The sequence below is a fragment of the Urocampus carinirostris genome, chromosome 13, assembly GCF_059441175.1.
Source record: "Urocampus carinirostris isolate Australia breed hairy pipefish chromosome 13, RoL_Ucar_1.0, whole genome shotgun sequence".
Lineage (NCBI taxonomy): Eukaryota > Metazoa > Chordata > Actinopteri > Syngnathiformes > Syngnathidae > Urocampus > Urocampus carinirostris.
The window spans coordinates 12,893,764-12,907,408 of NC_142361.1; the positions used below are offsets into that span (position 1 = coordinate 12,893,764).

The following is a 13,645-nucleotide window of genomic DNA, read 5'->3' on the forward strand; positions in this document are numbered from 1 at the left end:
TGACAAGGATTTTACTTATACAGTCCTACTACTAGTAAATAATGTACACACTACGGGTGAAGACATCTAAGGCATGTCCAAACACAAGAAGGGTCTCTCTCAGTAACAAATGCTGAAGGGGTGAGCAATAAAAATATTCTTAAATGAATGGAGCGATGAGTGACAGAATTGCTGTCAACTAAGATAATTAAAATGGACGTCGACTTGATTTCACGTTTTACGGTTGTTCAGCACCATCTATCGTTAAACCATGGCTTTGACGTCTACTTTCAACCAATCAAATACAACTTCACTCCCTGGAAAGCGGAATATCCACACAGCTGATTGGTTGTTAAAAAGTCTCACCTCCTAACTGGCTATGTCGGTTGCGGCTGGGTTAACGGAGAAGGGGAGGGGAGGGCACGTTACAATGGCGGCCGGTGGAACTCTAAAATGCGAAAGTCGGGATTATCCACTCTATTTAGAGAGCGTTTAAACACGCGATCTTAATTTCTTCGCTCACAGCTGATCCTCCGGCAACAATTCCCACATCGTGGGGCATTTCTGGTGTTGTTTATACCCCACCACACGGACTTTACGCGCTTGGTTTGAGAATCAGGCCTAGCCGGTTGGCTAACAAACAAGCCATCGCCGGAGTTGAAAGGTAACGCCGAGTACTTGTCAAACTTCTAATTTAAAGGCTAACTTTATTGTTTTACCCAATTTCTGTGGTCTCATCTAATACCAAAACGAATGCATTTGTAAAGTGAAAAACTATTGTTTGGCATGGTCAGGCACAAAGTGTGAACTGAGTGCTAGCATAGATTGCTAAACTAGCTGCTAACTTTTATGTGAACTTTACAACCCCCGTGGTCTGCACGGGGCACTGCTGCATTGAAAGCCAGGCCAAGGTTTATATCTTTAAATTATCAACTTTAGATCGAAGTATACTGTTTTAATGTGCAACTGATTCAAGTGTATATTATGCATTCGGTATTAGAAAAGTACGGAAACGTGTTGATGGCTAGGTTTACTCGAAATGCTGTCACTCAAATAAGATTATATAATGTTTATAGACTATTTCACACAATATAGACTATGCACATGTTTTTGTCATTTGCGATGATCTTTTTCTTTGTCCATGTGATAATTTATATTCTATGGCTCAGGAACCTATTTTTTGACTCACACTTATGCAAGCAAAATATTAAGAATTCTTTTTGTAGAGATGGCCACAGCGTATATTTAAGACAGAATGAAAAAAACCCACAAATCTGATCTCAAGCCAAAATCTTTATCTTCTGTGCATTTGATTTCACTTTGTGACGTTTGGTGATTTCATAACATTCCCGAATAATAATAACCCCAGAACCTGTGTCCCATATCGACAAGTATCTTACTGAAATTTGATTCTTTTTTTTAAACATTGTATGCAACGAGATTGGACATGGAACTCCAGGGGATTACCTCATGTGCGGTTCCTTCTCAAGTTTTTTTTTATCTTCCTCACGTTGAGGTTTTTTGTTTTTCCTTTCCCTCAGGTAGGGTTTAGATCAGGGGATGGTGTAATAACAGTCTGTGATTTGCAATAATCTGTGATCTGTGCAGCCCTTTTTATACTCTTTGTGATAAAGGGCTATACAAATAAACATGACTTGACCTGACATGTAATAAAGACTTCAAAGAGTAAAATGAGAAAAAGACTCAAGACCTAAGTTATAATAATTGTGCAAAGATGGTGAATAAAAAACAATAGTGCACCATAAAAATAGTGCAATGGAAAGAAGTACAATAGCATTTTTGAAGCAACAAAAAAGCAAAATTAGTCACAAGATACATATTTTCAGTTTCATGATATAACATTGAGCGGCCACAACATGGAAAAAGTCACGCTATGTTTCCACAGTTTTGTGCGCTGGGGAAGAAGCTGTCTTGAGTCTGTTCTTTCTTGTTTTGATGTTACTTAATGAGGCTGTCAATTTTGGAAACAAAGCACATTGCGATTTTTCAGATCTGTTTTGCAATTTTTGATTTTACAAGTAAAGTGTGTTTTTCGGCTTGTTTGGTTTTGGGGGAGAATCTAAACATAGAGACATGCAAACTTACCTCGAGATGATGTCCTTTTAGCTTGAGAGTCTAGACTGTAACAAAATAAATAGATCCATAAATAAAATCATAATTGCAGTAAAATCGTCTTTATTGTGATGCAAAAGTACAACTAAATTGGAGGGCTACTCCTTTCAGTGTAAGAAAACAGTTTAGAGAAAGGCTGGATAGCTACATGCTAGCGTCGCATAACTGCAACTTCTACAAGGTCTTTGTGATGGTTAAAATACAATCACAAATTTAGCAGTTTTCCACAAGTGGTAGCCCCAAGTCGTCCGTTTCAGCTTTCCCTTTCGACACCGCCTGGGCCAATTCCCGGACACGATAAAAGTCCAGGCAGTGCCTGCTGGTGATCAGCTTTTCTTTGCGTGCTTTTGTGACTTTGCTCAGAGTCCGATTTAATGAAATTATTTATTTTCAAAGTAACGAGCCCATATAGCTATGAGCTGTGGTGTTTGTTTTGGTGTCCATATGTGCAAAGGCTGTTTGACTGACTGCCGTGCACACACGTCTTGCAGACTTTGGTTTGTACCATTAAAACCTTTTTCTGATTGGCGGAAACTGTTAAACCACGAAGCGTACCAATTCTTGTTGACCAAACACTCCATCATTCAAATAACAAATTGAAACTATGAATCCTTATAATAACGCTGTTTTGTGGTTACCCGATTAATTGTACTACGTCACATAGCGATATCGACTAGGCTTTCGGTTAGTAGTGCAGCCCTATTACTTACGCAGAGAGTACTTTTCTAAATCTGCCACATTATACACCAATTTAGAAGGATTCTTTTTTACCTTATGTGTCACGGTCATTATTTGTCCTCCATTCCGTTTTATTGATGCAAAATTTCGACATGTTTCAAATCAACAAAAAAATTCTCTTTAAAATCCTCAAGATCATTCATAATTTTAACTTACGCTTGGAAAAATATCCAGAAAATGGAATAAGGAAGACATCACACTTAAATATGAATTCTAATGCATCTCAGTGGCTAAGAGACAGAAAATATCGTAATAGTATATGTGCTACAGCACTTCTGATGCTAGTGATAGAAGCACAGTGTTGCACTTATCCATTAAATATATTGAAAGGGGGAATTTTATCTCCGAGCCAGATGTACTAAAACAAAGCCACACGTTTCAAACCTCTGCTCTTTATAGAAAACGCTTGTTTTTTTTTAACAGACCGTTCTTATTGAGTAAACGAAAGATGTCTGGTAATGTACCATCTATTTTCATTTTCACAAAGCCACGGCACTGTCCAATACGTTCTAAATGATTTGTTATTTCTATGAATAAATAGATTTTTGGTGACTTTCATAAAAACAGTTTGGCTGCCTGGAACACCTACCACTACTAGGTCATGCAAAAGCTGAGCTGCCAATCTTCCAGTTACTGCTGGTACCTTAAAATCAGAAGGCATATTTACAATGTGATACAATTCATACACTACTAACTCGATTCCAAATGTCTAAGCCTTCTCCCGTAAGTGAATCACATTATCCTTGTTTCATTTAAAATCCAGTATGGTGGTTCTTTGAAACAGGATGAAGAAGTGTGTTTATTGACCGGACTGTTGTCTTTGTTTCAGGTCTCAGGTAATATGTAACTTAAAGCCACCATCATGACATCCAGATTTGGTAAAACATACAACCGCAAGGGAGGCGAGGCCAATTCCAAGTTCGAAGAAGTCTTCTCCAACAGGAAACCTACCCTGAGCACTAAATGGGGTGAAACGACCTACAAGGCTCAGTTGGGGGCCAAAAGGTCTCACCTGAAGCCAGACGAGTCGTCAAAAAGACCGCGGCTGGAGGACAGTGACAGCGGGGACGATCCGTTTGGTTTTGACAGCGACGATGAGTCCACGGGTGTTGATGAAAGTAACATAACGAAGGCAGTTGTTCCCGTTGTGACGACCACATTGAGGGGTACAGCAAGCGTTACGGATATAATTTCAAGTAAGTTGTCAACAACCTGCGTTTGCATATTTTTTCTTCCCTTTTTTATTCTCGAATGCAATGGGCTATATGTAAAGGCGTCTAATATTAAATAGTTTTTTTCTGCTCTGCTTTTCATGGTCATGTAATTTGCAATTAATAGTTGTCACAGGCTTTATGCTTTATTTTGATGCTTCATAGCCCTCTTTGTTATGAAGTGCTTTGCTTCCATCTTTAAGCGTAAGTGAACAATTGCACATACACTTTGATCTGAGCTCAAATTGTAAATCATGTCATTTTTGAAACTTATGCTTTTCCATGAGTCTTTTAAGAGGTATCTAACATCATGATGCAGGGTTCAAAATTAGAGCAAATTCACATGCGACTGCATCCAAAATTAGTGCGTGGGGGTAAAGAAAACATTGTCTCGCAAAGCACAAGTTGCACTGTTATAAATACAGTAATATATGCAGTTTTGTTAACCTTGTTTTATCTGCTTGGTCTTAGTAATAAAATACAATTTGTTTTTTGCTTGCGTACGCATACATAACAAGTCTGACTTGAGAGGGTGCTGCTGTCAATACAAAAACCTTACTGACCATGTTTAAATCATATAAGAATAGATTATTCTTAGTCTCTGTTTGTTGCATAGAATTTTGTGTTGGAATAAATAGGAGGAGCAAATATTTTATTCTCAATTCAATACATAAAAAAAATCTGACCAATTTTATGTTGTGCCAACAACTTAATAATTGTCGCAAACTGGCACTACTTACCTGTGTCCAGACTGTTAACGACGGGATTATGTGCAACCGAATATAATTGTGTATGGAACTTTTTCAAATGAATTTTGTGTTGTCTGTAAACAGGTAAGCCAGAAGTTGAAAATCCACACCTGTGGTCAACAAGCACGCCATTGAGCAGCCAGACACCGGCATCCATGACGTCTTTGTCAAACATTGCAGCTTCCTCCGCTAACAACTCCTCAGGGACCATCCGGACAGTTCTTGTTCCTCAAACAATTGTCATGCTGTCCACCAACGATCCAGGGGGCAGTACAGGTTTCCAGCCCCTCTCTTCTTCTGCAAGTAATGATGCACCACACTCAGAAGTCAGTCCCGGACAAGAGCCTCCTCCAGAGCCAGTGGACAACATTCCCCCGTCTCCGTTCACCCTCAGAGCCTCAAACTGCAAGAAATACCAGCCTCGTAGCCGGTTTGGCAAAATATTCCCTGAAGATGATGCGGGTGCTGCCCTTGAAGTGGAAAACGCTTCAGAGAAACCCAACAGTGTTGTTTCTGCCTCTGCAAGCAACAGTGCCGCTAACACAAAAATGCCTGCCAAGCCTGCGGGCAGGGGTGGTGGAAGAATCCGTGATTATACGGTCCTGCACCCCTCCTGTGTGTCAGTTTGCAACGTCACCATCCAGGATTCTATTGAGCGGAGCGTAGAAGAGATTGTAATGCCGGCCATGCCTACCGACCCCGGAGATGCAGGACAGATGAAGAAGAAGGCTGATGTGCCGCCGAAACCTTCAAGGTGAAAGAGGGGGGGGGTGGGTTGTCGGGGTGAGGATTTGGGCTCAATTTCAATACTACTTCTTGTATCCAACCCATGTAGGTTGTATTTCATTATCCCCACCTCCTCTTCTTTGAAAGGGAGAGTATGAATCTGATAGGAACTACAAATTTACTTCCTGCTTACCACATCAGCACGTAGAGGTGCGTTTGCTGTGGCGTAATGTGCCAAATTCCGTGTTTTTCATAGCTTTTTTCTCGTTTGTCCACGGCGCCTTTTGTAGGAGTTAACTATCTTATATCATAAAACAAATGAATATCGTTGGTGTTTTCCCTCTCACAACTTCTTCTAGCTGGTTGGTAATGCTAAGAGAGAAGCTAGGGCACTCTGAACCTGACTTGTTGAAAACATGGTTGTGTACTACTCACTGCCATACCGCTCGGGAATTTTTGGAGGGTTAGGACTTTCTTTGCCTCGTTGTTGACGTGCTTAGTTACAGTAAGGAATAACATTAAGTGTAAGGAGGGGTATTGCGATCAAGCCTAACTATATTTGAAATTGTCAGTTATTATAATATTTAGAAAATATACAAAGGAAATGTATTGTCTGAGATCTGTAATCTAGAGCTGTGCAATTTGCCCCCCAAAAAGGATATGTCTCAATTTAAAGCCCCCCTAAAATTGAGACTAGATTATGATGTTCAGCCTTTATTGCAAACCAAGCTGGGGTAAAAAAAAATACCCAAAAGCTTCTTCCTAACTTGCTAATATGTCACAGTGAACTTGTTAGTAGTCATTTTTCAATTATTAAACTATTAGATTTCAACACTCAATTTCATAATGACTACATTTGAATGCAGGGAAAAGTCCGACTACGGTCAGAATTTGGATTTCAGGGACCAATAGTTAAAATGACAAACGAACTACCTCGTCACTACTGATAGTCGTGTTTCTGCTTTTGAATTTTCACATTAAGGAAGATTTCTTTCACATAATTCGCCACTATCAAAAAAGTACTGTGTTTCCTCCCTTCTCCAAACGTGTGTTCCATTACAAGTTGTACTCATTTAATGCTTGCCAGTAGTATGGAGTTGCATTATATATCTTTGAATAAAAATGGGCATTTTTACCATGAAGACAGAAAATTTAATTGAATGCACCCAGAGAAATAATAAACTAATACACACAAGGTTTTTTTTAGCAAGTTACCTCAAGGAAGCATGTATCATTCGTCTCTTTGCTTGAAAAAGAATGTTCTTTGTGGCACCAATGAAGAAAGAAAATATGCAGGCTGGAGAAACTGAGTTTGCACAGTAATGCTCACAAGCAATCTGTTCTGTAGAATGGGCAAACATTAAATTAGATTAACACAACACTTTCAATTGGACTAGTAACGGTCGGACTAAAAACATAATAAGATTTCTCTGTATTTTTTGTGGCTTTACATATTCATTATTTACATATTATGAATGTACAAACATTTTGTTACAAGTAAATGTGCTGTATCCTGTAGATTCAGAACAACTCAGGTCAAGGCAAAGAAGACCAAGACCGAGTCAAAGCTGGAGTTCTTCGGCTTCGAGGATGAAGAGTCCAAGGGGGGTAACGAGGTCTCGGAAAGCGCCAGCGGGGGAAAAAGCAGCTACAAAATCAAGTACTTTGGTTTTGACGACCTTAGCGAGAGCGACAGCGATGATGATGACAACCCACACGTCAAGGATAAGAAAGTCAGGTCCGCGGCAGCTGCATTAGCTGCACTCAGTTCTGGAGTGGATAGCCCGCACACCAGTGACTCCCAGGATAGCCAGGCCAGCAGCAATACAGGTAACCTGCCTCTCTTAAATTGACCTTAAGGAATAATGACATATTTTATGAAAAAATGACTTTTCTTTATCATGGTCACTGTTGAGTGCTTCATAGGTTACCGTATTTTCCGCATTATAAGGCGCACCAACCCCTTCCCAAAAATAATCATTTGTCGTAAATATTTCACACACAGCACTATAAGGCATATTAATCTGAGGCTAGAGTTAGAGCTATCGTGTTTATTTGTATATAACTTTGTGTTTAACGGCTGGACTTGACATGATTGATCAGGCGATAAGTTTCGCTGGTTAAAACGTAAAATAATGTTTTCACCAGGAATCGATGGCAGGTAGCGCGGTGAGGGACACGTGACCACTAATGGTACAAGTGAGATACTTTACCCATTAGATCCTCACATTATCGACAATTTTTACTCGCTGTGTAAGAAACATTGATTTGCATGTTGCATTTTGTTCTTGTCTCTGATTGGTCAAACGGTCTCTCCACTTCACTTGTGAGTCCATTATGTTGCGGCTAATTAAGTATACATACATTATAGATATCGTACATTATTTTTTAAAGGACTTTTTCTATGTGTCTTTTGCAACGCTTATTGATGCACGGGTGAAGACTATAGCAGAACAAAATGCCCTATGCAATCAGTGTTTTTGGCAGCGTGAATAAAAATAGCGTGATAATGAGATATGGTCTAATACTTTTCATATGTTGCATGTACCACTGGTGGTTTAGTGATAAAAGTATGGGAACCCTCTCCGCCACAATTCATGTTTGAATCTCGTTGGATACAATAATTCGCTTATATGATTGTCGATAATTATCGATTGTTCAATCATTGATCTGATACGGTTGTATACCATGAAACGTGTAGTTACGCACACCTATTAGTAATGTATGCACACTTTCAACTTTCTGCCCAATCTGGGGTTTTCAGGTGCGCCTTGTAGTCCAAAAAAATACTTCACATTTAATGGACGAAATTATACCTACAGATTCCTCCCCTGTTAAATACACCCACCAATTCATACGTCATTCTGAAATTTGTACTAAATATGGTCTATTTTTGAGGGGTTGTGTTTACACCATGCAGTACATTGACTGTTGAACAATTTTATTAGTGGAACATTTTCAATACAGTATTAGTACTTTCTAGTGATTGTTACAGTCTTGTGCTCATTACGCTACAGGTGAGGGAGACCACCTTAGAAAAATGTTACTTGTAAGTTTTAAAAAGAATCGCAGAATCTTGAAAAAGTAATGCATGTCGTGAATAGTCAATACTGCCTGGCTAATTTGTCAGTTAAGCAAAAATTACAAATCTAACTACGGTTCTATGAATCCTGTACGACTACCAGAAGCAGTCCTTCAATCACAGAATTTCACTTTTGTGCATGTGCAGTTTGAGATATGCATACAAAAAAATTAGTCACTCCATCGCACCTGTCGCAGTAGGAATGTCTATAAAGTCACAGGTGCACTACCTTCAGAATCTTCTCGTGTGACCACGAGGATTCCGAGTGACAGGGTGCTCTTGCGGGGGAGCACTGCGTCGCAGTGGTTAGCGCGTGTGCGGCCCAGTTCTACAGTCATGAGATCGAACCATCCTTAATTTTATTTTGGGAAAGAGCCACACCATATATTATGAGACAAATTTACTAAATTGCTAAACCCGCGCCCCAGACAAAAGCTTAGTCTTCAGCACATTTATTTTTGATGATTTGATAAAAATTATGAAAAGAGAATAATGCCAGAGCCCCTGTCCCAAATCCAACAAACATACCACTTTAAACTTGTCTCTTTCTTGCAATTACTCAAGATCGGTTAAACTCCTTTTGACCCTTTTTTCATACATATTGGTTTCAAAACCAGATGCAAGCAGTTATTGTGTAAAAACGTCACAACATTCTGCAAATAGGGAGCTTGATGACCTCACTTTTGGCGCAGACAGCGTAGGGCGAGAGATGGGAGGGAGTGCTTGCACTTTTTGCATAGCTCCACCCATCCCTCCCACTCACCCAATCAAATGACTAAGTTCTCTTCCGGTGTTTTGGCGTATTTACAATTCTGTGGATTCATCATAAGGTATCTGAACACTGAACACAGATTATATAGTGAACTTTTATATAAAGGATTCTTTAGCGTTGTACAGCCAAAACGAGTTTTTTTTCCCCCCTTTTTTGTGTGACACCTTGACTGTAAATTGTAGTGAAAAACGTGCCCTATATATAGTCGGAAGTAATACCATGTTATTTAGCTTTGGTTTGGCTTTGCGTGTACCTGAATAGGATAGACATCTCAAGTTTAGAACAAGATGGAGAAATTTTGCATGCAATCAAATTTGTCTCTGAGTCACAGATACTCATAGAAAGAGCCATATATGGCTCGCGAGCCATGGGTTCCCGACCCCTGCTCTAGAGACTTGTAAAAGTGCTGGAGGCGGCCAAGAGGCGGCAGTGCGGATGGTAGGACACCACCTTCAGGGTGGCCTAGTAAGTGGCAACAGCCCTGGTTGAATGGCACCATACCACGGAAGGCAGGTTGCCTAATACCGGCGACAGTCCCAGCAATCCAGTGGGACAAGCGCCATTCAGACCAAGCAAACTCCAGACAAGCTGTCACAATGAACAAAAATCGACCGGACGAACGAAAACTCACACACGCACGAGGCACAAAAGCCTCACCCAGGCCCCACCCCTGTCCTTGCCAAGGAGATGTTTGGGTTGCGCAACACGCAGAAGCCCATCAACAATAAACGGGGGGCAGAAGGCGCCTCGGGACTAAGGCTGCATTCGGCCACTAGAAGACTGCAGGCTGGCGGGGCCAGCAGATAAGGTGTAGGCTCGCCAACGCTCTCAGTAGAAGCCAAAGCGACCAAGGGGGGCAGCCCTACTGGTAACCTACTGAAAACTGCTTCGAAATTGGCTGGAGCGATAACGCAGGGCCAAGGCAAGCTGGGCAATAACCAGAAACCATGCCAGCATCGACCAAAGCGACAATGCAGGGCTGGCCGGAATTATACGCAGTGGTCCTGATGTTTGCGGGAAACTAGCCAGACAGAAAACACCTGAATACACCAAGATGGGGGAATAATCTGAAACATGCTAACGGGATGCTACCCCTGGCAAAATAGACAAGATGAAAGGCTACACTTGCCGACTCAAGGGAAGTGAAGGCCAGCCAGAAAGCAAGTTGCAATGGCGACAGGTAAACAAACCTCAAACGGCCTTCAAGGAGGGCATAAAAACACGCAGCTCTGACTAAAACTGTCTCAGGGCTGATAGCAGCAGGGATGGCAAAAACACCAATACCTTCAATCGGACCACCCGCCACACGTGAAAATATAAAGGTAGCTCACCTGTGATGAGACTGTAATTTGTAGGTCTGTCGGGATGAAATAGCACTAGTGTTTGTTTTGGGCAGGTGAAGGGAGCTGCTGAGGTACTGTACAGAGCAGTACAAGCAGTTTGAGACCTACAAGCCTGATTATCGGTTTTTTGCTTGTTATTGTGGAACTCCATCTAGGATTTTGCTGTCCAACACTGTATTTACTGTTCAGCTATTTGCTGTTCATTTTTTTTCCAAAAATAACTTTTTAAGGCTTGTACTAAAGTCCGTAGAAGTATGCTATTTTTAAAACTAGAACACCTGCTACACTGTCACAATCCATTTTCCAGTCTTAGTCCTTTCTTTTTATGCAAAACTGGAGCTCATGTCCTGTGCCTGTACGTATTGTTGCTTGACATCATTGCTGTTATTCCTCCCGCAGATACGTTTGACTTCGACGACTCTATTTCAGGGTCCACTGAGGGTCAAAAAGGACGCTCAGGAAAGCAAAGTGAAAAGTCCAAAGAGCCCGGCACAGGATTCAAGAAGATTTTCAGTGGGCCCAAAAAGGTCTGAGTCAAATTGGGATAACTTTGCCTTATGCTTGTTGAAAGTTGTTCTATACTCCATTGAAGCTGAATAATGAAGACTGGGTTGAGCCTATGTGTTACTAACGTTACCCTTATGGGCAGCCTCATCTGAATTATTCTGCTCCAGTTTGCTGTGTTACATTCACAGTTCAGACTGTTTATCATTGTTATACTCTGCTTTGGCTTTGGGTTGTTTGTTTCGGTCTGTTTTCCTTTATTCTGCGTGTCTGCTACGCCTCACTTGCCCGCGCTCTAAAATTCATAGTGCTGTTGTCTTATATAATTGCAGAGCGCTCTTTTGTCATTTTCAGGAAGTGCTTTGTGGTGCTCGGGGGGGAAGTTGTGTTCCACGTCGCTCCGTCATTGACGTGGTTGCGCTGTACAATATTCATGTTTGTTTTGTGTTTATGTACAAAAATGCAGCTAACCCCTTTTTATGAAACAGAACAGTCCTTTAACTAAAATGAAAGTTCATAATTTATTCTGCAGGGTGATGTGTATTTATGAAGTATTTCCCATTTGTACATGATTCAAATTGAATCGTTTCTCCGGCGCCGTCACGAATGGCAGCCACTCCAGCAGCTCCCGTGTTATTTTCGATTGTTCTCAGCTCAGGGATGCTGCTGGAAAAGTGAATTTTCCTTCGGGGATGAATAAAGTATCTATCTATCTATCTATCTATCTATCTATCTATCATAGAATTTTCTGAGACCTTGGTGGGTTGATAGGTTAGGGAGGTATAAGGGCATGCTCTCAGAAGAATGTTTTGTACATTTTAAATTCAAACGCATCAATCTAGTGTAGGGCTGCAACTAACGATTATTTTAATAATCGACTTGTCTGACGACTATTTTTTGGATGAATCGGATTAAAAAAACGTGATCAAATTCCTCTTCAATCTAATATTGAAATTTTGTGGACTGATGAGAAAATAGTGCAAAAAGTCTATGATGTTAAACCATAAACAAGCAATTTTTGTCAAAGAACAAACAAAATACATACAATTATATGTTATACACCTAAAAATGAATATAAATGTTTTATTAAGTGCAAAAAAATGCATCTTTGTTGTTTAAGGGATATGAGCTTTTGGAACAAGATTTATTGAAAATCTTAAAAACCTAGTGACACGGAGTAACATTAACATTCCAAGTGTTTGTCAATGAACTTAACAATAAACAAAAATACATACAAATCAGTGGTATACACCTGCAAATGTAAAAAATAGTCTTTTAAAATGTGCAAAAAATGTGTTTTTGTTGTTTAAAGTGTCATGAGCTCAAGAAATAAATGCAAATGTAAAAACCCAGTAACAGGATTATCAACATTAACAAACAAAAAGTAACCACCATCACCCTTGCGCACTCACTCTTCCTTATTTGAGAACTTTGCATTTCAACACAAAAAGGTGAGCATGTCAATGACGATAATGTTGAGGATGCTCTCAAATGACAGCTGCTTGCCGTGGCGTGCATGATGTCTTTGTCATCATAAAGCTAGTCATTGTTTGTCTTTTTCTAATGAGATAAGAAAGTGTAGTTTTGAGTGTTATGGCACAATTTACAAGGACACAATAACCACTCAGACATTGCCAGAAAAGTAAACCTTGATGCTTAATCTTGAACTTATTAACACCATTGTGTGCAAGTTGAGTTTTTTTATGAAGCACATTTAAACACTGCTTAAAATTATATGTGTGATAAGAACAGCCAATTAAAAGCCTCAGCTTCAGCCTACTCCCTTTAGGCACATGTTTTCTATTGTATTAAGCAGACTTTTTTTATTTCGTGTGTTTGGTGCAAATCATTTGTGGTTGATACCGTTTTATTGTACTGTGCCCAAAGAAATCTTATTCTTTCATTTAACTGAAATAAAAAGTATTTCGCTCACACACAGCCATTAATTAATAAGCCAACGAGCAAATGCTTGCATTAAGTGAGCGACCAGATACTAGCGTTACGTTTCCTCACTTAATCACTCGGACTTAGACAGAAAATTAAAGCGTGATGCTCAATCTCACCACTATTGTGTGAAAGTGGAGGGTTTTTTTCATGCAGCACAACTAGGCACTGCATTAGGATGTTTTAACAGAAATAAAAAAATTTAAAAAACACATGCGCGCGGTCATTAATCAGCTAAAAAGAAAGCACTAACATCAGCTAGCTGCCAAAGGCCTTGCCACACTCATAAACACAAATAACAAATGAATAAAAACAAAAAATGTAGTGGCTTATCCTGCAAACACACTCCCTTCACCCTCGTCGGTGACTCCATGTTTTGGTTTTGATTGCTGCCTCACCATTCTGGTGCTTCCGTGCCATAACACTTTCGCAAAGCTAGCAAGTGACATGGTTTTTTTGTTTTG

At 40.1% G+C, this 13,645-nt stretch overlaps 1 protein-coding gene across 1 annotated transcript in view; it reads left to right on the top strand.

Moving 5' to 3' along the window:
* The first annotated feature begins 393 nt into the window (after nucleotides 1–393).
* Nucleotides 394–13,645, top strand: part of wapla (WAPL cohesin release factor a) — a 30,150-nt gene continuing 16,898 nt past the window's right edge. Inside the window, exons 1-5 of the mRNA XM_088351296.1 lie at nucleotides 394–643; nucleotides 3,680–4,046; nucleotides 4,895–5,564; nucleotides 7,056–7,366; nucleotides 11,133–11,260. Coding sequence (XP_088207422.1) covers nucleotides 3,713–4,046; nucleotides 4,895–5,564; nucleotides 7,056–7,366; nucleotides 11,133–11,260 — 1,443 coding nt within the window. The 5' untranslated portion in view covers nucleotides 394–643; nucleotides 3,680–3,712. The remainder of the gene's footprint in view (nucleotides 644–3,679; nucleotides 4,047–4,894; nucleotides 5,565–7,055; nucleotides 7,367–11,132; nucleotides 11,261–13,645) is intronic.